This window comes from Oncorhynchus keta, chromosome 18 (genome assembly GCF_023373465.1).
Source record: "Oncorhynchus keta strain PuntledgeMale-10-30-2019 chromosome 18, Oket_V2, whole genome shotgun sequence".
NCBI classification, from domain to species: Eukaryota; Metazoa; Chordata; class Actinopteri; order Salmoniformes; family Salmonidae; genus Oncorhynchus; species Oncorhynchus keta.
The window spans coordinates 17,108,343-17,132,713 of record NC_068438.1 but is presented as its reverse complement, the minus strand read 5'-3'; the positions used below and the strand labels follow the sequence as shown (position 1 = coordinate 17,132,713).

The 24,371-nt window shown below is 47.7% G+C and overlaps 1 protein-coding gene across 1 annotated transcript in view; it reads left to right on the top strand.

Moving 5' to 3' along the window:
• Positions 1-24,371, top strand: part of LOC118397367 (stAR-related lipid transfer protein 13-like) — a 107,108-nt gene that overhangs the window by 15,279 nt on the left and 67,458 nt on the right. The window contains exons 3-5 of the mRNA XM_052467493.1: positions 2,253-2,402; positions 7,605-7,775; positions 19,331-19,361. Of these exons, the coding sequence (XP_052323453.1) occupies positions 2,253-2,402; positions 7,605-7,775; positions 19,331-19,361 (352 nt within the window). The remainder of the gene's footprint in view (positions 1-2,252; positions 2,403-7,604; positions 7,776-19,330; positions 19,362-24,371) is intronic.

Genomic DNA, 24,371 nt, shown 5'->3' with positions numbered 1-24,371 from the left:
GGAGTGCTTTAAATACCTGGAACTGGTTTAAACTGGGCCTTGGTCTAAAGAGGAAACGGGGTGCCATTTGGGACGCAACCAGGGGCTCTGACAGGCAACACTCCTGTTTGAACTACAGCTTTTCATGCTCGCCATCTGAGGGCACCATTGCTACATAGTAATCCTACATGGCCTATGCACACGTCTCTCTAGTTCTCTCTCCCACTCTCTCTCTCTGTGCATCAATCAGTTGGTTATGGTATGTTTGTGTATACTGTAAAAATACATGTTTCTGTGATGTTGTTTATCTTTATCTAGTTTAGAAGTGAAAAGATTCTACTGGTGTGACTCAGTGCAGAGTAGAAGCCTGTTCTCACCAAGGGATAGACCTGGGAACTTAGCAGGTAACTCCTAGAAAGTTAGGAGAGAATGTGTTTGAACTATTTTTCAGCTGAGTAACCTATTCGCCTTGCCGTTGTTCCCTTTCACATGCCACCCTGCTCCATTTCTACCCCAATCATCAATCGAATCAACCCTCTCCCTGCCTGGTAATCTATGCCTCTCTCAGTGGGTGGTATGGTCCAGGCACAGTGCCCAGAGCTCACACACTTCATTCCTCATTGTCATGTCAAAGACCCGGCCTTGGGGTTTACAATGTAGCCAATTTACCCTGATAAAGATATTGTCCCTCTCACGTTTAGTTTTCCCCTGAAGATAACACTACTGTCTGTCTCATGCCGACAGCATTGCCATGGCATCAGTGTTTTTCACTATTTATGGGGCCAGAAAGAGGAGGTAAAAGGAATCATGGGTAGTCTCTCTCAGCTTCAAGCCTTCTCTGAAATTCCACTCATTCTGAGAAAAAGTGTCAGCATTCCGAGGCGGGCAGGCAGCACTGTGTGTGGCTGTCAGAAAGAAGAGACAGTAGGAGACATTGTGTTCTAGTGTGTTCCAGATATAGCACAGGGAGACAGAGAGATAGACAGATTGAGGCGTTTCCCCTGTCAGAGGTGAACCAGCTGACCCTAGGTGGACTGACTTCTGCTCTGATCACTACTAGTAACACCTTTATGTTGTAGGAACTCTCTAGATGCATTACCACCTCTAGTTCCCTGTCCCTACATAGATTAGTGTTTCTCCTGAACTGTATTTCCTATATTTTCTTGTCCATTCCCATTTTGTTTTCATTCTGATGAAGGCCGTTGGCGGCCAAAACATCATGGCTTTGACTAGATAAAAAAAGTATCACGATTTTAATAGTGAGGGAAAATCACGCCTATTTACTGTATGTTGTGACTGAGACTCACTGCCTCTACATTGAAGCAGGAAGAACAGGAGGCCAATGGGAGGGTCACACCAATGGCTCAGACACCAGCACTACTATAGTAGGTCCTCTAGAGAACACACTCATCAATAGGATGATTGTTTGGAGGAGAGGGGTTTTAATTCAGCAGTGGAGAAAGAGCTGGGCGCACAGGGGCTCCTGGGGGCACTAACAGACAGAACACAGAGCCAGGGGCCAGGGGGTTTCAGGGGGCCGGGACTCCAACAGACAGACACACGCAGAACACAGACAACAGTTCCGCAGTTTAATTCCAGGAAATTAATGAATGGCTTTGTGTCGGCTGCTTGACTTCTGAGTCACGCTGTTGCGCAACAAGGGTCTCAAAGAGAGAGAGAGAGATCTCCAGATCTTCTAACATGTTTGTTTCTGGATGTGTCCCTATATAGTGCCTATGGGCCCTGGTCAAAAGTAGTGCACTATAAAGGGACTAGGGTGCCATTTGGGACAGACACAGAGACAAACATGAGCTGTGTTAGAGGATCTGGACTGTAGGTTAAGATCTGTGATACTGCGTGAAGACTGCTAAGAACTAGGTGGTGAAGATATCACATTTCCCTCTATGCTGGTCTGTATTGTTTACGTTCACTCTGACATTTATAAAAGTATTTTTTCTGCTCCTCTAATGAGCTCTTAAATGTATTTTTAGTCTTTAGTTTAGTCACCTGGTGCTCATAACCTTCTCCAACTATCCGAACGATTTCAACGTTATTATCCAGAGAATTAAATCGTAGCTCTCTGAATTATCTTGTGTTTTTCCTGTCCAACTACGGAGTAGTGATTGTTGTCGTCCTAATTAATTTACCTTTGATCCTGACACTGCATGCTCCGGCTTTGTACATGGTGTCACAATAGTCTATTTCTGCAGAATTTATAGGTTCCTCCAGTGTTGTCTAATAACGGTCTCCCCCCTACCTTTCTCTTCCCCCAGGAGTCTCCCCTGGTCCAGCCTCAGACCCTGTGGTGTGAGTCTATGAGCCAGCTGATGAGGAAACTGGACCAGCTCAACCTGGACATAGAGGAGGCTCTGAGTGCATCATCCTCCCCCTCGGACACACCCTGCACAGCACGCAGACAACAGGTCAGTCACACACACACCCTGCACAGCACGCAGACAACAGGTCAGTCACACACACACCCTGCACAGCACACAGACAACAGGTCAGTCACACACACACCCTGCACAGCACGTGGACAACAGGTCAGTGTCACACACACACACACACACACACACACACACACACACACACACACACACACACACACACACACACACACACACACACACACACACACACACACACACACACACACACACACTGCACAGCACACAGCCAACAGGTCAGTCACACACACACCCTGCACAGCACGCAGACAACAGGTCAGTCACACACACAACCTGCACAGCACGCAGACAACAGGTCAGTCACACACACACCCTGCACAGCACGCAGACAACAGGTCAGTCACACACACACCCTGCACAGCACGCAGACAACAGGTCAGTCACACACACACCCTGCACAGCACGCAGACAACAGGTCAGTCACACACACACCCTGCACAGCACACAGACAACAGGTCAGTCACACACACACCCTGCACAGCTCGCGGACAACAGGTCAGTGTCACACACACACCCTGCACAGCACGCAGACAACAGGTCAGTCACACACACACCCTGCACAGCACACAGACAACAGGTCAGTCACACACACACCCTGCACAGCACGCAGACAACAGGTCAGTCACACACACACACACACACACACACACACACACACACACACACACACACACACACACACACACACACACACACACACACACACACACACACACACACACACTGCACAGCACACAGCCAACAGGTCAGTCACACACACACACCCTGCACAGCACGCAGACAACAGGTCAGTCACACACACACCCTGCACAGCACGCAGACAACAGGTCAGTGTCACACACACACCCTGCACAGCACGCAGACAACAGGTCAGTGTCACACACACACACACACACACACACACACACACACACACACACACACACACACACACACACACACACACACACACACACACACACACACACACACACACACACACACACACACACACACACACACACACACACACACACACACACACACACACACTGCACAGCACACAGCCAACAGGTCAGTCACACACACACACTGCACAGCACACAGACAACAGGTCAGTCACACACACACCCTGCACAGCACACAGACAACAGGTCAGTCACACACACACCCTGCACAGCACACAGACAACAGGTCAGTCACACACACACCCTGCACAGCACGCAGACAACAGGTCAGTCACACACACACCCTGCACAGCACGCAGACAACAGGTCAGTCACACACACAACCTGCACAGCACGCAGACAACAGGTCAGTCACACACACACCCTGCACAGCACGCAGACAACAGGTCAGTCACACACACACCCTGCACAGCACGCAGACAACAGGTCAGTCACACACACACCCTGCACAGCACGCAGACAACAGGTCAGTCACACACACACACCCTGCACAGCACGCAGACAACAGGTCAGTGTCACACACACACACACACACACACACACACACACACACACACACACACACACACACACACACACACACACACACACACACACACACACACACACACACACACACTGCACAGCACACAGCCAACAGGTCAGTCACACACACACACCCTGCACAGCACGCAGACAACAGGTCAGTCACACACACACCCTGCACAGCACGCAGACAGCAGGTCAGTGTCACACACACACACACACACGCACACACACACACACACACACACACACACACACACACACACACACACACACACACACACACACACACACACACACACACACACACACACACACACACACACACACACACTGCACAGCACACAGCCAACAGGTCAGTCACACACACACACTGCACAGCACACAGACAACAGGTCAGTCACACACACACCCTGCACAGCACGCAGACAACAGGTCAGTCACACACACACACTGCACAACACGCAGACAACAGGTCAGTCACACACACACACACACACACACACACACACACACACACACACACACACACACACACACACACACACACACACACACACACACACACACACACACACACACACACCTGCACAGCACACAGACAACAGGTCAGTCACACACACACACACACACGCACTGCACCGCAAGCAGACAAGAGGTCAGTTACACACACACCCTGCACCGCACGCAGACAGCAGGTCAGTCACACACACACACACCCACCCTGTACAGCACACAGACAACAGGTCAGTCACACACACACCCTGCACCGCAAGCAGACAAGGGGTCAGTTACACACACACCCTGCACAGCACACAGACAACAGGTCAGTCACACACACACCCTGCACCGCAAGCAGACAAGAGGTCAGTTACACACACACCCTGCACAGCACGCAGACAACAGGTCAGTCACACACACACCCACCCTGCACAGCACGCAGACAACAGGTCAGTCACACACACACGCAGACAACAGGTCAGTCACACACACACACACACACACACACACACACACACACACACACACACACACACACACACACACACACACACACACACACACACACACACACACACACACACATATATACACACACACACACACACACACACACACAACAGGTCAGTCACACACACACCCTGCACAGCACGCAGACAACAGGTCAGTCACACACACACACACACACTGCACCGCAAGCAGACAAGAGGTCAGTTACACACACACCCTGCACCGCACGCAGACAACAGGTCAGTCACACACACACCCTGCACAGCACGCAGACAACAGGTCAGTCACACACACACACACACACACACACACACACACACACACACACACACACACACACACACACACACACACACACACACACACACACACACACACACACACACACACACCCTGCACAGCACGCAGACAACAGGTCAGTCGCACACACACACACACACACACACCCTGCACCGCAAGCAGACAAGAGGTCAGTTACACACACACCCTGCACAGCACGTAGACAACAGGTCAGTCACACACACACCCTGCACAGCACACAGACAACAGGTCAGTCACACACACACCCTGCACAGCACGCGGACAACAGGTCAGTCACACACACACCCTGCACAGCACGCAGACAACAGGTCAGTCACACACACACCCTGCACAGCACGCAGACAACAGGTCAGTCACACACACACCCTGCACAGCACGCGGACAACAGGTCAGTCACACACACACCCTGCACAGCACGCAGACAACAGGTCAGTCACACACACACCCTGCACAGCACGCAGACAACAGGTCAGTCACACACACACCCTGCATAGCACACAGACAACAGGTCAGTCACACACACACCCTGCACCGCAAGCAGACAAGAGGTCAGTTACACACACACCCTGCACCGCAAACAGACAACAGGTCAGTCACACACACACCCTGCACAGCACACAGACAACAGGTCAGTCACACACACACCCTGCACAGCACACAGACAACAGGTCAGTCACACACACACCCTGCACAGCACGCGGACAACAGGTCAGTCACACACACACCCTGCACAGCACGCAGACAACAGGTCAGTCACACACACACCCTGCACAGCACGCAGACAACAGGTCAGTCACACACACACCCTGCATAGCACACAGACAACAGGTCAGTCACACACACCCTGCACCGCAAGCAGACAAGAGGTCAGTTACACACACACCCTGCACCGCAAACAGACAACAGGTCAGTCACACACACACCCTGCACAGCACACAGACAACAGGTCAGTCACACACACACCCTGCACAGCACGCAGACAACAGGTCAGTCACACACACACACACACACACACACACACACACACACACACACACACACACACACACACACACACACACACACACACACACACACACACACACACACACACACACACACACACACACACACACACACTGAACCGCACGCAGACAGACAACAGGTGACATGACCATGTTGACTGAAATGTGAGCCATGTACTAACCAGTGATACATTTGGGAAATCTATACATTCCTCTGCAGCCTATCATGATGCAACATGCTTTTTCATGCTCTCTGCTGTCTATAATCAATTTACTGAGCTTTGTGAAGAGGAAATCCTGATGGATTATTGTTATAGTCATTCAACAGGTGTCTAACAGGACTTTAACTCCATGCTGCTAAATCATGTACTTTACAATACACATACATTCACCTAGTTAACATACATTTAATCTAGGAAACATACTAGACTCAGGATGGCATCCTATTCCCTTTATAGTGCACTACTTTTGACCAAAGCCCTATAGGTGCCATTGGGATGCAGCCTCAGAAGCTTGTAGGTCTGGGTAGGACTGTTATGTCATAAGCTTAAGGATAACTGTGATATATGTTGATATACTGTACATACACAGCATGTTGTCATATAGTGGAAGCTGTCTGTCTGGGACACTATGGCCATTATCAAGCTGTCTTTGATTCTGCATCTCTGAATGCTGCAGGCGTCCATTTTATGATGGGAGAGGAGGGAGCTGGCTGTAAGGAAAGCTGCTATAGTGTGGTGTGTCTAGCAGTAGTCTGGCCACGGTGGTGGGCCAGGCGGGGGGGAGACAGACAGACAGCCATTGTGTGGAGATGTTGTTATCGGGACCTTGTAGCTCTGGTCCTACATAAGACTCCTCTCATGGAGGCTTGCATGATGAAATACCCCAGCAGTTAGTTAGCAGAGGGCAACAACAGAAAGAGGCCTGTATGGTTCTGTATGTGATCAGCACAGAGGTCTTGTTGTGTGGGTAGAGGAGGTTGTTTGTATGATTGAGCACGTTAGGAATGGTTACAGAGTGGTTAGCAGAGGGGCACATGCCTGAAGGCATCCCATCAGCAGCCATAACACACATTCAGAGAGACAGCTTTAACTAACGACAGGCAGCCCGGAGGAGACCACACGACATCTTTACTAGAGGGACTTGACAAGGACACACTCTTTGTCCTTCCAGTGGACGATTAACAGGCTGCCTTGTCTCTGTCTGTCACTGTCTGTCCGATAGAAATTGAGCTGAAGACTGCGTACATTGCCGCTGACCATCCCAGAGACAGACTGACAGAAAGACTGGCAGATAGACAGGCAGGCAAGGACCCAGTGTTGACGGTTGTTATTGTGCTGTTGTTGCAGTGTGGAGCTGTGTCTGGGACGGCAGTAAACCAATCTCTTAATGAGAAGGACAGTGCACTGTTGCAGCGAGGGGAACCAGAAACAGGAGAATGTCCCAGACAGGACCAACACAAGACCACGGCCCCTCATATCTCAGCCATAGGAACCAGAGCCAGGACCAAGAAGACAGTCGTAAGTTTCTCTGAGACTCTCCCTCTTCCTTTTGACTCCTGCTTACTCTGTACCTGTCTGTCTGGGTCTGGGTGAAACAATGTGATTTAGATATCATAAGCGAATTCTCAGTGCCTTCAGAAAGTATTCATACCCCTTAACTTATTCCATATTTTGTGGTGTTACAGCCTGAATTCAATATAGATTAAAAATGAAAAATATCTTCCCCATCGGCCTCCCGGGTGGCGCAGTGGTTAAGGGCGCTGTACTGCAGCGCCAGCTGTGCCACCAGAGACTCTGGGTTCGCCCTCAGGCTCTGTCGTAACCGGCCGCGACCGGGAGGTCCATGGGGCGGTGCACAATTGGCCCAGCGTCATCCGGGTTTGATCGGTAATGATGTCCTTGTCTCACCGTGCACCAGCGACTCCTGTGGCGGGCTGGGGGCAGTGCACACTAACCAAGGTTGCCAGGTGCACAGTGTTAATAAGCAGGGCGGCTTGGTTGGGTTGTGTATCGGAGGACGCATGACTTTCAACCTTCGTCTCTCTCGAGCCCGTACGGGAGTTGTAGCGATGAGATAGTAGCTACGAAACAATTGGATACCATGAAATTGGGGAGAAAAAAGGGGGTAAAATAAATAAATAAATATATTAAAAATATCTCACCCATCTACACACAATAACCCATAAAGACAAAATGAAAATGTGTTTTTAGAATTTTTTTCAAATGTATAAAAAAAAGAAATACAAAAATACAGTATTTCATTTGCATAAGTATTTGCACCCCTAAGTCAATGCATGTTAGAAACACTACAGCTGTGAGTCTTTCTGGGTAAGTTTCTAAGAGCTTTGCACATTATAATTTATAAAACAGCCATTTCCAAGTCTTGCCATAGATTTTCATGCCGATTTAAGTCAAAACTTTAACTAGGCCACTCAGGAACATTCAATGTCATCTTGGTAAGCAACTCCAGTGTATATTTGGCCTTGTGTTGTAGGTTATTGTCCTGCTGAAAGGTGAATTTGTCTCCAAGTGTCTGTTGGAAAACAGACTGAACCAGGTTTTCCTCTAGGATTTTGCCTGCACTTAGCTCCAATCTGTTTATTTTTTATCCTAAAACTCCCTAGTCCTTGCCGATGAAAAGCATACCCATAACATGATGCAGCCACCACCATGCTTTCAAATATGAAGAGTGGTACTCAGTGATGTGTTGTGTTGGATTTGCCTCAAACCTAAAACTTTGTATTCAGGGACAAAGTAACTTTCTTTGCCACATGTTTTGCAGTTTTACTTTAATGCCCTGTTGCAAACAGGATGCATGTTTTGAAGTATGTTATATTCTGTATAGGTATCCTTCTTTCACTCTGACATTTAGGTTAGTATTTTGGAGTAACTACAATGTTGTTGATACATCCTCAGTTTTCTCCTTTCACAGCCATTAAACTCTGTAACTGTTTTAAAGTCACCCTTGGCCTCATGGTTAAATCTCGGTTTCCTTCCTCTCCGGCAACTGAGTTAGGAAGGACGCCTGTATCTTTATTGTGACTGGGCGTATTGATGCACCATCCAAAGTGTACTTAATAACTTCACCATGCTCAATAGGTGCCCTTCTTTGCGAGATATTGGAAAACTGGTCTTTGTGGTTGAATCTGTGTTTTAAATTCACTGCTCAACTGAGAGACCTTGCAGATAATTGTATGTGTGGGGTACAGAGATGAAGTAGTCATTCAAATATCATGTTAAACACTAGTCTTGAACTTATGTAGGCTTGGCACAACAAAGGGGCTGAATAATTAATGACTTAAGTTCCCAAAAAATAATTCCACTTTGACATTATGGGTTATTGTGTGTAGGCCAGTGGCATAAAAGCTCAATTTAATCCATTTGATATTTAGGCTGCCTTCAGCTAGCTACAGAAAGTATTTTAAATAGATTTTCTGTCTGCTAACTTAAACAACATTCCTCTTATTAGCTGTGAAATGTAATTGATAAACTAAGAATGGCACTGTTTTGGACATAATGAGAAGTCCACAGCAGAGTTGTCCGTTGTATCCTCTTCTCTTCCTTGTTTGACACAGTGTGTACGCAGGAAGTGTGTGTGTGAGTGGTTTACTGTCCCCAGGTCAGGTGTTAGTCTGCCTATTAGACACGTTTAGCAAGGGAAACAATGGAGAGGTGGGGCTAGATATGTTTTGTGGCGGCTGTGGGGAAACCCTGCTAACGGCCTGTGTCTGTATAGGTACCATGTCTGGAAGAGGATCAGATTCGACTGGGGAATGACTAATTATATTGGTGGGAACAGAACGATGTGGCTTTGTGCTCTCCAGTCCTGATGCAGTCTGCTTCTCAGAGTCTCAGAGCAGATTACAGAGTCAGAAAGCTGCGGAACACCACCAAGGTCTGAGTCAGAGACAGACAGGCTGCATGGAGACCGCCTTCACACCGTACACAATGTCCTAACTCTAACCCACTGTCACACTACTGCACAATGGTTCCAACGTCTGGCAGGGGAACACTGTGTCTCCTCGTGTGTGTGTTCGTGTGCACGCCATGCTCTGTAACACTGACCACAGGCCAGGGTTAATGATAAGCAAAGGATTACTCTTCTTCAAGCCCCAGGCTGACTCCAGAACCTAGACCAGCCCTACCGTATGCACACACCCCTCAGCCTCTTACATGAGAGTTCTGGAGTGGGTGTGAAAGCAGTGGAGAGAGAGAATGTGATGTTAGAGTCTAAGCTGCTGCTGTCATGTTGAGGGTCTCAGGATAATCTGACCATGGTAACTAACTACTGCAGCATGTCATGTGACTGGAAGGTTATGAGCTGATAGAGAGGCTGCATCCCAATCTGCGTCCCAAATTACACCCTATTCTTTATATAGAGCACTACTTTTGACCAAAAGCAGTGCACTACATAGGGAATACGGTGGCATTAGGAACGCTTACGGAATGTTTGGAGTCAGCTTTTGATAGGACGTTGTTATGGCTGTTCCCCCACACCCTGCCTGTCTCTAGGTTAGGGTCACAATTTTTAAGGTGGTCTCAAGATGGCCCTTGTTGTATTGACATGCAGATTCCCATCCACAATGGTTTGCTCGATGGAAAGGGTATTTTATTCTTAAAATTCTGTTTCCATCTCCACCTGAACCCAATGCATAGTGATTGTGAGGTGTGTGTTATTTGTTTGATACGTGAGGGTGAGTCCGCCAGGTATGTGCCACGTGTTTGATACGTGAGGGTGAGACCGTCAGGTATGTGCCACGTGTTTGATACGTGAGGGTGAGACCGCCAGGTATGTGCCACGTGTTTGATACGTGAGGGTGAGACCGTCAGGTATGTGCCACGTGTTTGATACGTGAGGGTGAGACCGCCAGGTATGTGCCACGTGTTTGATACGTGAGGGTGAGACCGTCAGGTATGTGCCACGTGTTTGATACGTGAGGGTGAGACCGCCAGGTATGTGCCACGTGTTTGATACGTGAGGGTGAGACCGTCAGGTATGTGCCACGTGTTTGATACGTGAGGGTGAGACCGCCAGGTATGTGCCACGTGTTTGATACGTGAGGGTGAGACCGTCAGGTATGTGCCATGTGTTTGATACGTGAGGGTGAGACCGCCAGGTATGTGCCACGTGTTGGATACGTGACGGTGAGTCCGCCAGGTATGTGCCACGTGTTTGATACGTGAGGGTGAGACCGTCAGGTATGTGCCACGTGTTTGATACGTGAGGGTGAGACCGTCAGGTATGTGCCACGTGTTTGATACGTGAGGGTGAGACCGCCAGGTATGTGCCACGTGTTGGATACGTGACGGCGAGTCCGCCAGGTATGTGCCACGTGTTTGATACGTGAGGGTGAGACCGTCAGGTATGTGCCACGTGTTTGATACGTGAGGGTGAGACCGTCAGGTATGTGCCACGTGTTTGATACGTGAGGGTGAGACCGCCAGGTATGTGCCACGTGTTTGATACGTGAGGGTGAGTCCGCCAGGTATGTGCCACGTGTTTGATACGTGAGGGTGAGACCGTCAGGTATGTGCCACGTGTTTGATACGTGAGGGTGAGACCGTCAGGTATGTGCCACGTGTTTGATACGTGAGGGTGAGACCGCCAGGTATGTGCCACGTGTTTGATACGTGAGGGTGAGACCGTCAGGTATGTGCCACGTGTTTGATACGTGAGGGTGAGACCGCCAGGTATGTGCCACGTGTTTGATACGTGAGGGTGAGACCGTCAGGTATGTGCCACGTGTTTGATACGTGAGGGTGAGACCGTCAGGTGTTCTGTGTTGGAATGTCCTGCAGTACATGTTGCTGTGTTCCTGTGTGTCTCAACATGACTGCAACTGCAGCATTCCACGTGTGCCCTGAGACCTGACACTTCTAACAGAGACAGATAGTTCTTCCTCAGAACCTGGCAGTATGGAGCTGGTCTGATGGCCCTGGCAGACAGAGGGTCAAAGCATCAAAAGACACACACACACACACAACCTGAGACAAAAATGGCATAGCCCCGTAATCCCCCAGCTGCCCCCGATAAGAAAGTATTCTTATTGGTTGTGACCCATTGAGGAAGTGTTCTAAATATAGCCAGGTGTTTTCCCATCTGTCCAGGGGTTGGATAGTGGTGGGGAGGGATGAGGCTGGTCTACTGGTCTACTGTCTGGTCTACTGGTCTGCTGGCTGGTCTACTGGTCTAATTGCTGTTCTACTGGCTGGTCTAATGGCTGGTCTACTGGTCTACTGGTGTACTGGTCTAATGGCTGGTCTACTGGCTGGTCTACTGGTCTTCTGGCTGGTCTACTGGCTGGTCTACTGGCTGGTCTACTGGCTGGTCTACTGGCTGGTTTACTGGTCTACTGGCTGGTCTAAATCAAATCAAATCAAATTGTATTTGTCACATACACATGGTTAGCAGATGTTAATGTGAGTGTAGCGAAATGCTTGTGCTTCTAGTTCCGACAATGCAGTGATAACCAACAAGTAATCTAACTAACAATTCCAAACTACTGTCTTATACACAGTGTAAGGGGATAAGGAATATGTACATAAGGATATATGAATGAGTGATGGTACAGAGCAGCATACAGTAGATGGTATCGAGTACAGTATATACATATGAGATGAGTGTGTAGACAAAGTAAACAAAGTGGCATAGTTAAAGTGGCTAGTGATACATGTATTACATAAGGATGCAGTCGATGATGTAGAGTACAGTATATACGTATGCATATGAGATTAATAATGTAGGGTAAGTAACATTATATAAGGTAGCATTGTTTAAAGTGGCTAGTGATATATTTACATCATTTCCCATCAATTCCCATTATTAAAGTGGCTGGAGTTGGGTCAGTGTCAATGACAGTGTGTTGGCAGCAGCCACTCAATGTTAGTGGTGGCTGTTTAACAGTCTGATGGCCTTGAGATAGAAGCTGTTTTTCAGTCTCTCGGTCCCAGCTTAGATGCACCTGTACTGACCTCACCTTCTGGATGATAGCGGGGTGAACAGGCAGTGGTTCGGGTGGTTGATGTCCTTGATGATCTTTATGGCCTTCCTGTAACATCGGGTGGTGTAGGTGTCCTGGAGGGCAGGTAGTTTGCCCCGGTGATGCGTTGTGCAGTCCTCACTACCCTCTGGAGAGCCTTACGGTTGAGGGCGGAGCAGTTGCCGTACCAGGCGGTGATACAGCCCGCCAGGATGCTCTCGATTGTGCATCTGTAGAAGTTTGTGAGTGCTTTTGGTGACAAGCCGAATTTCTTCAGCCTCCTGAGGTTGAAGAGGCGCTGCTGCGCCTTCTTCACGACGCTGTCAGTGTGAGTGGACCAATTCAGTTTGTCTGTGATGTGTATGCCGAGGAACTTAAAACTAGCTACCCTCTCCACTACTGTTCCATCGATGTGGATAGGGGGGTGTTCCCTCTGCTGTTTCCTGAAGTCCACAATCATCTCCTTAGTTTTGTTGATGTTGAGAGTGAGGTTATTTTCCTGACACCACACTCTGAGGGCCCTCACCTCCTCCCTGTAGGCCGTCTCGTCGTTGTTGGTAATCAAGCCTACCACTGTTGTGTCGTCTGCAAACTTGATGATTGAGTTGGAGCGTGCGTGGCCACGCAGTCGTGGGTGAACAGGGAGTACAGGAGAGGGCTCAGAACGCACCCTTGTGGGGCCCCGTGTTGAGGATCAGCGGGGAGGAGATGTTGTTGCCTACCCTCACCACCTGGGGGCGGCCCGTCAGGAAGTCCAGTACCCAGTTGCACAGGGCAGGGTCGAGACCCAGGGTCTCGAGCTTGATGACGAGCTTGGAGGGTACTATGGTGTTGAATGCCGAGCTGTAGTCGATGAACAGCATTCTCACATAGGTATTCCTCTTGTCCAGGTGGGTTAGGGCAGTGTGCAGTGTGGTTGAGATTGCATCGTCTGTAGACCTATTTGGGCGGTAAGCAAATTGGAGTGGGTCTAGGGTGTCAGGTGGGGTGGAGGTGATATGGTCCTTGACTAGTCAATTCAATTCAATTCAATTCAATTCAAGGGCTTTATTGGCATGGGAAACATGTGTTAACATTGCCAAAGCAAGTGAGGTGGACAACATACAAAGTGAATATATAAAGTGAAAAACAACAAAAATTAACAGTAAACATTACACATACAGAAGTTTAAAAACAGTAAAGACATTACAAATGTCATATTATATATATATATATACAATGTACAAATAGTCTCTCAAAGCACTTCATGATGACGGAAGTGAGTGCTACGGGTCTACTGGTCTACTGGCTGGTTTACTGGTCTACTGGGCTACTGGCTGGTCTACTGGTCTACTGGTTTACTGGCTGGTCTACTGGCTGGTCTACTGGTCTACTGGCTGGTCTACTGTTCTACTGGCTGATCTACTGGTCTACTGGCTGGTCTAATGGTTTACTGACTGGTCTACTGGTCTACTGGCGGGTCTACTGCCTGGTCTACTGGTCTACTGGCTGGTCTACTGGTCTACTGGCTGGTCTACTGGTCTACTGGCTGGTCTACTGGTCTACTGTCTGGTCTACTGGTTTACTAGCTGGTCTACGGGTTTACTGGCTGGTCTACGGGTTTACTGGCTGGTCTACGGTTTTACTGGCTGGTCTATTGGTTTACTGGCTGGTCTACTGGTCTACTGGCTGGCATACTGGTTTACTGGCTGGTCTACTGGTCTACTGGCTGGTCTATTGGCTGGTCTGCTGGTCTACTGGCTGGTCTACTGGTGTACTGGTCTACTGGCTGGTATACTGGCTGGACTACTGGCTGGTCTACTGGTTTACTGGCTGGTCTACTGGGACACCTTCTAGGTCACCCAACAATCTCTTTCTATCCCTTATTTTTTCTTAGACTTTGAGAGTAAAACTAGGGTTATTTTCCCAGGGACATAGATTTTATTTTACAACCGAGACAAATTTCTGAATGTTGTGGAGAGAGATGGGTTCAGTCCTGTGAGTTTCAGCCCGTAGTTACGTGTTATGAGTTAGGGGTTGTGGATCATGGCTATGCCTTGGTGTAGAGGCCCAGAGGGAGTCTCTAGAGCACGGCTGTTAGAAGCCACAGAAGAGTAATGGCTGTGGAGAGACGTCATCCATCCTACCCTGCCCTGAGCTATGATGAGAGGCCTGGATCGTTCCATATAACATAGGCTGCGTCCCACATGACACCTCATTCCCCCTTATATAGTGCACTATGTTTGTCTAGGGCCCATGGGGCTCTGATCAAAAGCAGTGCAATATGTAGGGAATAGGATGCCATTTTGGAGGCAGCCATATACAGCTATAGGTTTGGTTATATATTATCAGACATTGGTTTGGGGGTTCTCTGCCTGTTTCTGTTAGCAAATGTGATTTGCACATGCCAAATTAAACACAATGAATGATTGGTGGAGTAACCTCAGACTTCATTTTGTGGGGTTGGGAGTGTTCAGGACTGTTAAATCGATCCCAAATGCAACCATATTCCCTATATAGTGCACTACTTGTGCCATTTTGGACGCATGGGAGTGTACTCTACATAGACCACAGGGTTCTGTGTAGGGCTGGGAGTGTACTCTACATAGACCATAGGGCTCTGTGTAGGGCTGGGAGTGTACTCTACATAGACCACAGGGCTCTGTGCGGGGCTGGGAGTGTACTCTACATAGACCACAGGGCTCTGTGCGGGGCTGGGAGTGTACTCTACATAGACCACAGGGCTCTGTGTGGGGCTGGGAGTGTACTCTACATAGACCACAGGGCTCTGTGTGGGGCTGGGAGTGTACTCTACATAGACCACAGGGCTCTGTGTGGGGCTGGGAGTGTACTCTACGTAGACCACAGGGCTCTGTGCGGGGCTGGGAGTTTACTCTACGTAGACCACAGGGCTCTGTGCGGGGCTGGGAGTTTACTCTACATAGACCACAGGGCTCTGTGTGGGGCTGGGAGTGTACTCTACATAGACCACAGGGCTCTGTGTGGGGCTGGGAGTGTACTCTACATAGACCACAGGGCTCTGTGTGGGGCTGGGAGTTTACTCTACATAGACCACAGGGCTCTGTGTGGGGCTGGGAGTGTACTCTACATAGACCAAAGTGCTCTGTGTGGGGCTGGGAGTGTACTCTACATAGACCACAGGGCTCTGTGCGGGGCTGGGAGTGTACTCTACATAGACCACAGGGCTCTGTTTGGGGCTGGGAGTGTACTCTACATAGACCACAGGGTTCTGTGCGGGGCTGGGAGTGTACTCTACATAGACCACAGGGCTCTGTGCGGGGCTGGGAGTGTACTCTACATAGACCACAGGGCTCTGTGTGGGGCTGGGAGTGTACTCTACATAGACCACAGGGCTCTGTGCGGGGCTGGGAGTGTACTCTACATATAGACCACAGGGTTCTTTGCGGGGCTGGGAGTGTACTCTACATAGACCACAGGGCTCTGTTTGGGGCTGGGAGTGTACTCTACATAGACCACAGGGCTCTGTGCGGGGCTGGGAGTTTACTCTACATAGACCACAGGGCTCTGTGCGGGGCTGGGAGTTTACTCTACATAGACCACAGGGCTCTGTGCGGGGCTGGGAGTTTACTCCACTTTATACCACATGGGGGAAGGGAAGAGTTGGGAAACGCAGGAAAGAGAACGTAAAGAAATGCATGATGGGAATTATGTAATTCCTTCCAGATCTCGTGTGAACTTTGTACATCATCCCATTGCCAGCTACAATGTATAGCAGCATCTCAGATAGTACTATTGTAGAGCATGGACATGTCCCATAGCCTGTTAGATTAGGAATGTTTTCCACTTGTTTTTTCTGAACTAGTTTTTTTAATTTAGTCAATGCAGCAGACCAGTTATCAATCACTAAAGACCAGACATGTCAGTCCATATAAAAATGTTGGTTGTTGTAGCAGAGGGAGCTTCCTGATAGGGCTGTCTTCTTTCTGTGTCTTGTCACCTGACCCCTGACCTCTAACCCATAACCCGACATGTGGTGGATGCTCAGAACTGAGGTGGTGTGGTATAACCATAGACACCATTCTAGTGTCCAAAGGCCTGTTTTAGCATGGGTAGCGCTATTGAGGACTTTCACCATTTTTAAGTAGTAAACTGGGTGAGACTTCCTATGGTTTGTGGAAGGATCACATAATTCCATCCAGGTCACCAGGAGGGATCAGACATCACATTATACTTGTGAGCAAACATTCCATATCTACAGGTGGCAGTAAATCGCCAACCTTGGCTTTATACCTGTTCAAACAACACATTCCAGGTGGCAGTACGCACCCTTTGTTTGCCAACTTATAGAAGTTGTAGAAGAAGAAAATGTACCTCTTCAAAATGGAGATGACCTCAATGGTGCTCTGCCCATGCTCTCACAGACGCCATAATGGGACATACACAATGATGCGATGTCTATCTAAGTCTATGGGTATAACTATATCAATGAAGAGGAAAATGGAAGGACACTAACAGGACTTTATATGGGCTGTCGAGGGACAGACAGAAGTCTAGGACAGTCTTTGAAGCCCCTGTGAGTAAAAGACAGACTGGTATCTCCATTGGGGCCATTCAGTCAGTTCTAGAAGGCAAATTTTCATCACAGCTTTATTTGTAGATGTGGGTCAGAGCCTGTTAATAGATCTATTATGTTAACACACGTCACTTTAGAGTTTCGACAGCTCCATGGGCCCAGGTCAAAAGTAGTGCACTATATAGTGAATAGGGTGCCATTTGGTACTCACACCTAGTTTCCTCTGTCTGCAGAATGAGATAATTGTTTAGAGCAGAGAGCTGAGAGGGACACTGTCAGCATTGCTTCTGTTCTCCAACCCTATGACTGAAGAGGACAGAAATGTAATAATGAATTTTGACCCTGTTATGCTGAATCTCACAGTCAATAAGCAGGGATACTTGGGTAACAACATCAGTCCCTTCACCTGATAGTGTTCTGCCTGAGACCAAATATTTCCTGTATGTCTCCACCTGTTAACCACGTCACTCCTCTGCTGTTGGACCAAGACTACTCTCTGTAAAATATGTGTTTCCTCATACTGTAGGCTGCTCTACTATGTGTACATCCCAAATGGCACCCTATTCCCTTTATAGTGCACTATTCTGGCTGTGGTAAAGATCCTGTCCAGCCACACATGGAGATCCACAACCACCAACTGACCTCTAAAATCACAACGCATTGTCGCTGGAGACACACAGGCCTAATTACTTATGGTGAGTGTCCAATGGGGATTTAACCAGGTGTTATACCCAAAATACTCAGACTTCTGTTTCTACCTATGTGGACCGGCACCCGTGTCTCACTGGGCCATGGCTCCGGTGGACCTGCCATGACTTGGGGCCAAGCCCAGGACACTGGTACTTTTCAACAGGCATTTTACATAACACACGCTAACTGTGAACTTTAACACCTTCTCAGAAAGCAGAAGTCTTGAATGAGGCAGAGGTTGTTGATTCTGCTCACCACAAGTCGTTAGTGTCACACTCCTGATGATAACGCTAGAGCTTACATTAACATTAAACACTGGTGACTCACTGGTGTGGGGGTATGTCTCAATGTAAAACACCATGTTATAGTGCACCCTGGTCAACAGTATTTCACTTTTATAGAGAATAGGATGCCATTTGGGATTATAGCCATGTGTTTAGTCTAAGTTGGTCTAATAACACTAGACAGAGGATGTTATAAATACTAAAGTGATGTACAAACATGAGCCAGCTGTCCATATTGAACCAGCCATCAGGTCTCTATGGTAACACAGTAAAGCAGGCAGCAACCTGCTAGATCAGTCATTAACCCTGAACTCTTTATGGCTGTGGCATTACTAGGATACAATTTAGTTCATTACTCCTCTCCTCTCTGAATATATCCTCTGTGACATTACTAGGATGCCACTGATACCTGACTCACTGTAGTATTTCTAACATTTTGAAAAGTTGTTTGTGTATTCTTCAACCAATCTGTTTTGTTGTTTGTTTAAGTTGTTTGTTTAAGCCATGCAGTTAAAGCGGTATTGAGGGCTGCGGTACACTCTGTTGTTGTCTGACGAACCATTGTCTGTTTCTCTTTGTTTGCAGATGTGCAGTAAGATGACCAATGCAGGAGCAGGTAAGGCTTTTTTCATGTGTACGTGTTTCACCAGGCTGTGTGTTGAATCTGAGACGTGACCCAAATGGAACCCTATTCCCTACATAGTGCACTACTTTGGACCAGAGCCCTATGTGCCCTGTTCAAAAGTAGTGCACTATATATGGAATATGGTGCAATTTGGGACATAATCACTGTCTTTATATTGTCTTTAGCAGCCTCTATGGGGGTGCCACAGGGTTCAATTCTCGGGCCGACTCTTTTCTCTGTATATATCAATGATGTTGCTCTTGCTGCGGGCGATTCCCTGATCCACCTCTACGCAGACGACACCATTCTATATACTTTCGGCCCGTCATTGGACACTGTGCTATCCAACCTCCAAACGAGCTTCAATGCCATACAGCACTCCTTCCGTGGCCTCCAACTGCTCTTAAACGCGAGTAAAACCAAATGCATGCTTTTCAACCGATCGCTGCCTGCACCCGCATGCCCGACTAGCATCACCACCCTGGATGGTTCCAACCTTGAATATGTGGACATCTATAAGTACCTAGGTGTCTGGCTAGACTGCAAACTCTCCTTCCAGACTCACATCAAACATCTCCAATCAAAAATCAAATCCAGAGTCGGCTTTCTATTCCGCAACAAAGCCTCCTTCACTCACGCTGCCAAGCTTACCCTAGTAAAACTGACTATCCTACCGATCCTCGACTTCGGCGATGTCATCTACAAAATGGCTTCCAACACTCTACTCAGCAAACTGGATGCAGTCTATCACAGTGCCATCCGTTTTGTCACTAAAGCACCTTATACCACCCACCACTGCGACTTGTATGCTCTAGTCGGCTGGCCCTCACTACATATTCGTCGCCAGACCCACTGGCTCCAGGTCATCTACAAGTCCATGCTAGGTAAAGCTCCGCCTTATCTCAGTTCACTGGTCACGATGGCAACACCCATCCGTAGCACGCGCTCCAGCAGGTGTATCTCACTGATCATCCCTAAAGCCAACACCTCATTTGGCCGCCTTTCGTTCCAGTACTCTGCTGCCTGTGACTGGAACGAATTGCAAAAATCGCTGAAGTTGGAGACTTTTATCTCCCTCTCCAACTTCAAACATCAGCTATCCGAGCAGCTAACCGATCGCTGCAGCTGTACATAGTCTATAGGTAAATAGCTCACCCTTTTTCACCTACCTCATTCCCATACTGTTTTTATACTGTTTTTATTTATTTACTTTTCTGCTCTTTTGCACACCAATATCTCTACCTGTACATGCCCATCTGATCATTTATCACTCCAGTGTTAATCTGCAAAATTGTATTATTCGCCTACCTCCTCATGCCTTTTGCACACATTGTATATAGACTGCCCATTTTTTTCTACTGTGTTATTGACTTGCTAATTGTTTACTCCATGTGTAACTCTGTGTTGTCTGTTCACACTGCTATGCTTTATCTTGGCCAGGTCGCAGTTGCAAATGAGAACTTGTTCTCAACTAGCCTACCTGGTTAAATAAAGGTGAAATAAAAATTTTAAAAAAAAAAGCAGCCCTGGTTAGCTCTGTCAGCCCAAGGTCTGCTCTGTTAGTCCAGGGTCTGCTCTGTTAGTCCAGGGTATGCTCTGTTAGACCAGGGTATGCTCTGTTAGTCCAGGGTATGCTCTGTTAGTCCAGGGTCTGCTCTGTTAGACCAGGGTCTGCTCTGTTAGACCAGGGTCTGCTCTGTTAGTCCAGGGTCTGCTCTGTTAGTCCAGGGTCTGCTCTGTTAGCCAGGGTCTGCTCTGTTAGCCAGGGTCTGCTTTGTTAGTCCAGGGTATGCTCTGTTAGTCCAGATTCTGCTCTGTTAGTCCAGGGTCTGCTCTGTTAGCCAGGGTCTGCTCTGTTAGCCAGGGTCTGCTCTGTTAGTCCAGGGTCTGCTCTGTTAGTCCAGAGTCTGCTCTGTTAGCCAGGGTCTGCTCTGTTAGCCAGGGTCTGCTCTGTTAGTCCAGGGTCTGCTCTGTTAGTCCAGGGTCTGCTCTGTTAGTCCCGGGTCTGATCTGTTAGCCAGAGTCTGCTCTGTTAGACCAGGGTCTTTCAGGGAGTATTCCAAGTTTAACAGAGGTGGTTCGGTGAACCATTCTCGGGTGATGAGTAACCTGGCATGAGACCTGAAGTCTTGCATTAGCTCCCCGAGCAAATGCCTGGACTTTAGCTCAGCGGGCTAACACTGTATTTTAGCATGCATAAGACCCGCACGGTTTCAAAACCAGTCAATCACATAAGGCTTGTCTTCCACAGGGTGGTACGGCTGTTGCTCTGAAACAATGTGGTTGTGAGTTACGGATGGGGACAGGTGTACCAGCCAGGGTCCAGGTTTCACTCCCCAGGAGTGTCTGGAGAATGTCCAGAGAATGTCCCTCCCGACACACAGGCTTTTATTTTAAAGGCCTATTTATGCATGGCTTGGCAGGACGCAGTTAAAATTAGGAGGCATGCCATTGTTACTAGTACTACATAGTTACTGCTGAGGGAACTATTTGTCGTGTCGTGATGTGGCCCTGGGGGCAGCTGGGGGCGATGGGCGATGCCATTTTTGTCTCAGGTTCCACTCTCACATGAACTCTATGAGCGGGGGAGGGGGGTGTATAACAGGGGGTATGTCAATAATGTACAGGAGACCCTGTTCACATTCCATCACTTTCCCCTATAGGTAGGAATGTCTGCTGTGTGGTCTGGCTGTAATATGACGCGCTCTTAACAGACAACTTTACAGCTCTGTGAATGAACACCACTCACACCAGGGTCATCTAGAGTGACGTATCACTGCTTACAGCTACAGCACGCTAACCCTAGAGTAATGGTTGTAAATCTATGGACTTTATGTAGTGTTTAGTTTGTTGATGACTTCAGTAACTGTTTGTCAACACAACCAAGACATTTCCTTCCCCATGGTCCTGTTGATGTCATATTTTAGTACAGTGTGTTTCTACCATGCTGCTTTCGTAGCCTACAGTATATTTAACCACGAGACTCTCGACATGCCGTTTCCCTTTTAGAACCATATCATGGCTGAAGTAAGCCAGACCAAAGTCAGTGTCAAAGTCAATGTGATGTGGTCAGAATCACTAACAGAAAGAGAACCGTAGTTAGCAGAACATCTGTTTTCAATAGAAACACAGGTTGTGTCTCAAATGGCACCCTACTCCCTATATAGTGCACTACTTTTGACCATAGCATATATGGGGCTCTGGTGAAAAGTACTGCACAATACAGGGAATAGGGTGCAATTTGAGACCCACACAGTCAGGGTAATAACTGTGAGTAGGATGATGACGTAAAGAGATGAAGCTAACTGAGCTCTGATATTCTCTGCCTATATTTGACAGCTGTACCGTGGAAACTGTAGAGACTGTATGATGTTATGTTACTGGACCAGATGGTCTGCAGAATCTATGGATGCATCCCAAATGTCACCCTATTCCATATATAATGCACTACTGCTGACCAGAGCCATATGGGCCCTATGGGCTGTCATCATAACCACCAGTTCACCTCTTTATAGTGACATAGTCCAGCCGAGGAAACTTCTCTGGGCCCATATCCCAAATAGCCCTGCATGTGACTAAACACACCACGCACACACACCACAAACGAGCACTGTCTAGGGTAGAGGTTAGGGTGGTCAGCTCTCTGGGGTAGAGGTGAGGAGAATCACAAGTCAGACAGAAACTTGAATCCTCATCTCTTTGAAACGTGGCCTCTGTATCTGATGCGTGATGTCCATCATTTATGGTCTTTAAACTCTATAGCGATCGATCGGTATATCTGTTGTATATCTGTTGCTATGTTCTCACAAGCATTTCACTACACCTCCAATAAAATCTGCTAAATATGTGTATGTGACCAATACAATTGGATTCTATTTTATTTGATGTTGAGAGGAAACTTGAAGCATCTATGGTAAAACGCCAGACCTTTCTGCCCCACTAGAATGTTTTTAAACCTCAGACCTTTCTGCCCCACTATAATGTTTCTAAACCTCAGACCTTTCTGCCCCACTAGAATGTTTTTAAACCTCAGACCTTTCTGCCCCACTAGAATGTTTCTAAACCTCAGACCTTTCTGCCCCACTAGAATGTTTTTAAACCTCAGACCTTTCTGCCCCACTAGAATGTTTTTAAAACCCAGACCTTTCTGCCCCACTAGAATGTTTTTAAAACCCAGACCTTTCTGCCCCACTAGAATGTTTCTAAACCTCAGACCTTTCTGCCCCACTAGAATGTTTTTAAACCTCAGACCTTTCTGCCCCACTAGAATGTTTTTAAACCTCAGACCTTTCTGCCCCACTAGAATGTTTTTAAAACCCAGACCTTTCTTCCCCACTAGAATGTTTTTAAAACCCAGACCTTTCTTCCCCACTAGAATGTTTTTAAAACCCAGACCTTTCTGCCCCACTAGAATGTTTTTAAAACCCAGACCTTTCTGCCCCACTAGAATGTTTTTAAAACCCAGACCGTTCTGCCCCACTGGAATGTTTTTAAAACCCAGACCTTTCTGCTCCACTAGAATGTTTTTAAAACCCAGAATATTTTTTTGTTTTCCCTCAGCTCCCAGAAGGACAGGCTCAGGGACAGGGACAAATCCAACAGATTATTTTTAGAATATTTTACTAACATTTTTACAGTCGTCTGTAAAATCATTTTGGCTGACCTGCTCTCTCACAGTGAGGGGACTGTCTATCACTGTCCTAGACCACACACACACATACAAACACGCACAATCACGCACACATACAAACAAACACACACAAACAGACACACAGATCTCCTCTCTGAATTTATCCTCTAATCTGTGTTGACTGGTGCAATCTAAAGCCAGTTATTCTGTGGTTCTGTGAAAACAAAGGAAGAACTGTTTGGAAAGGGTTCATTCTCTTAATAAGACTCTCCGTGTCTGAAGGCTCCATTGGGTTATTAAGACACTGCGTTCCTCACACCTCTCTGTGAATGACTCCAGGGCAATAATATATAATAATAATATATAATAAT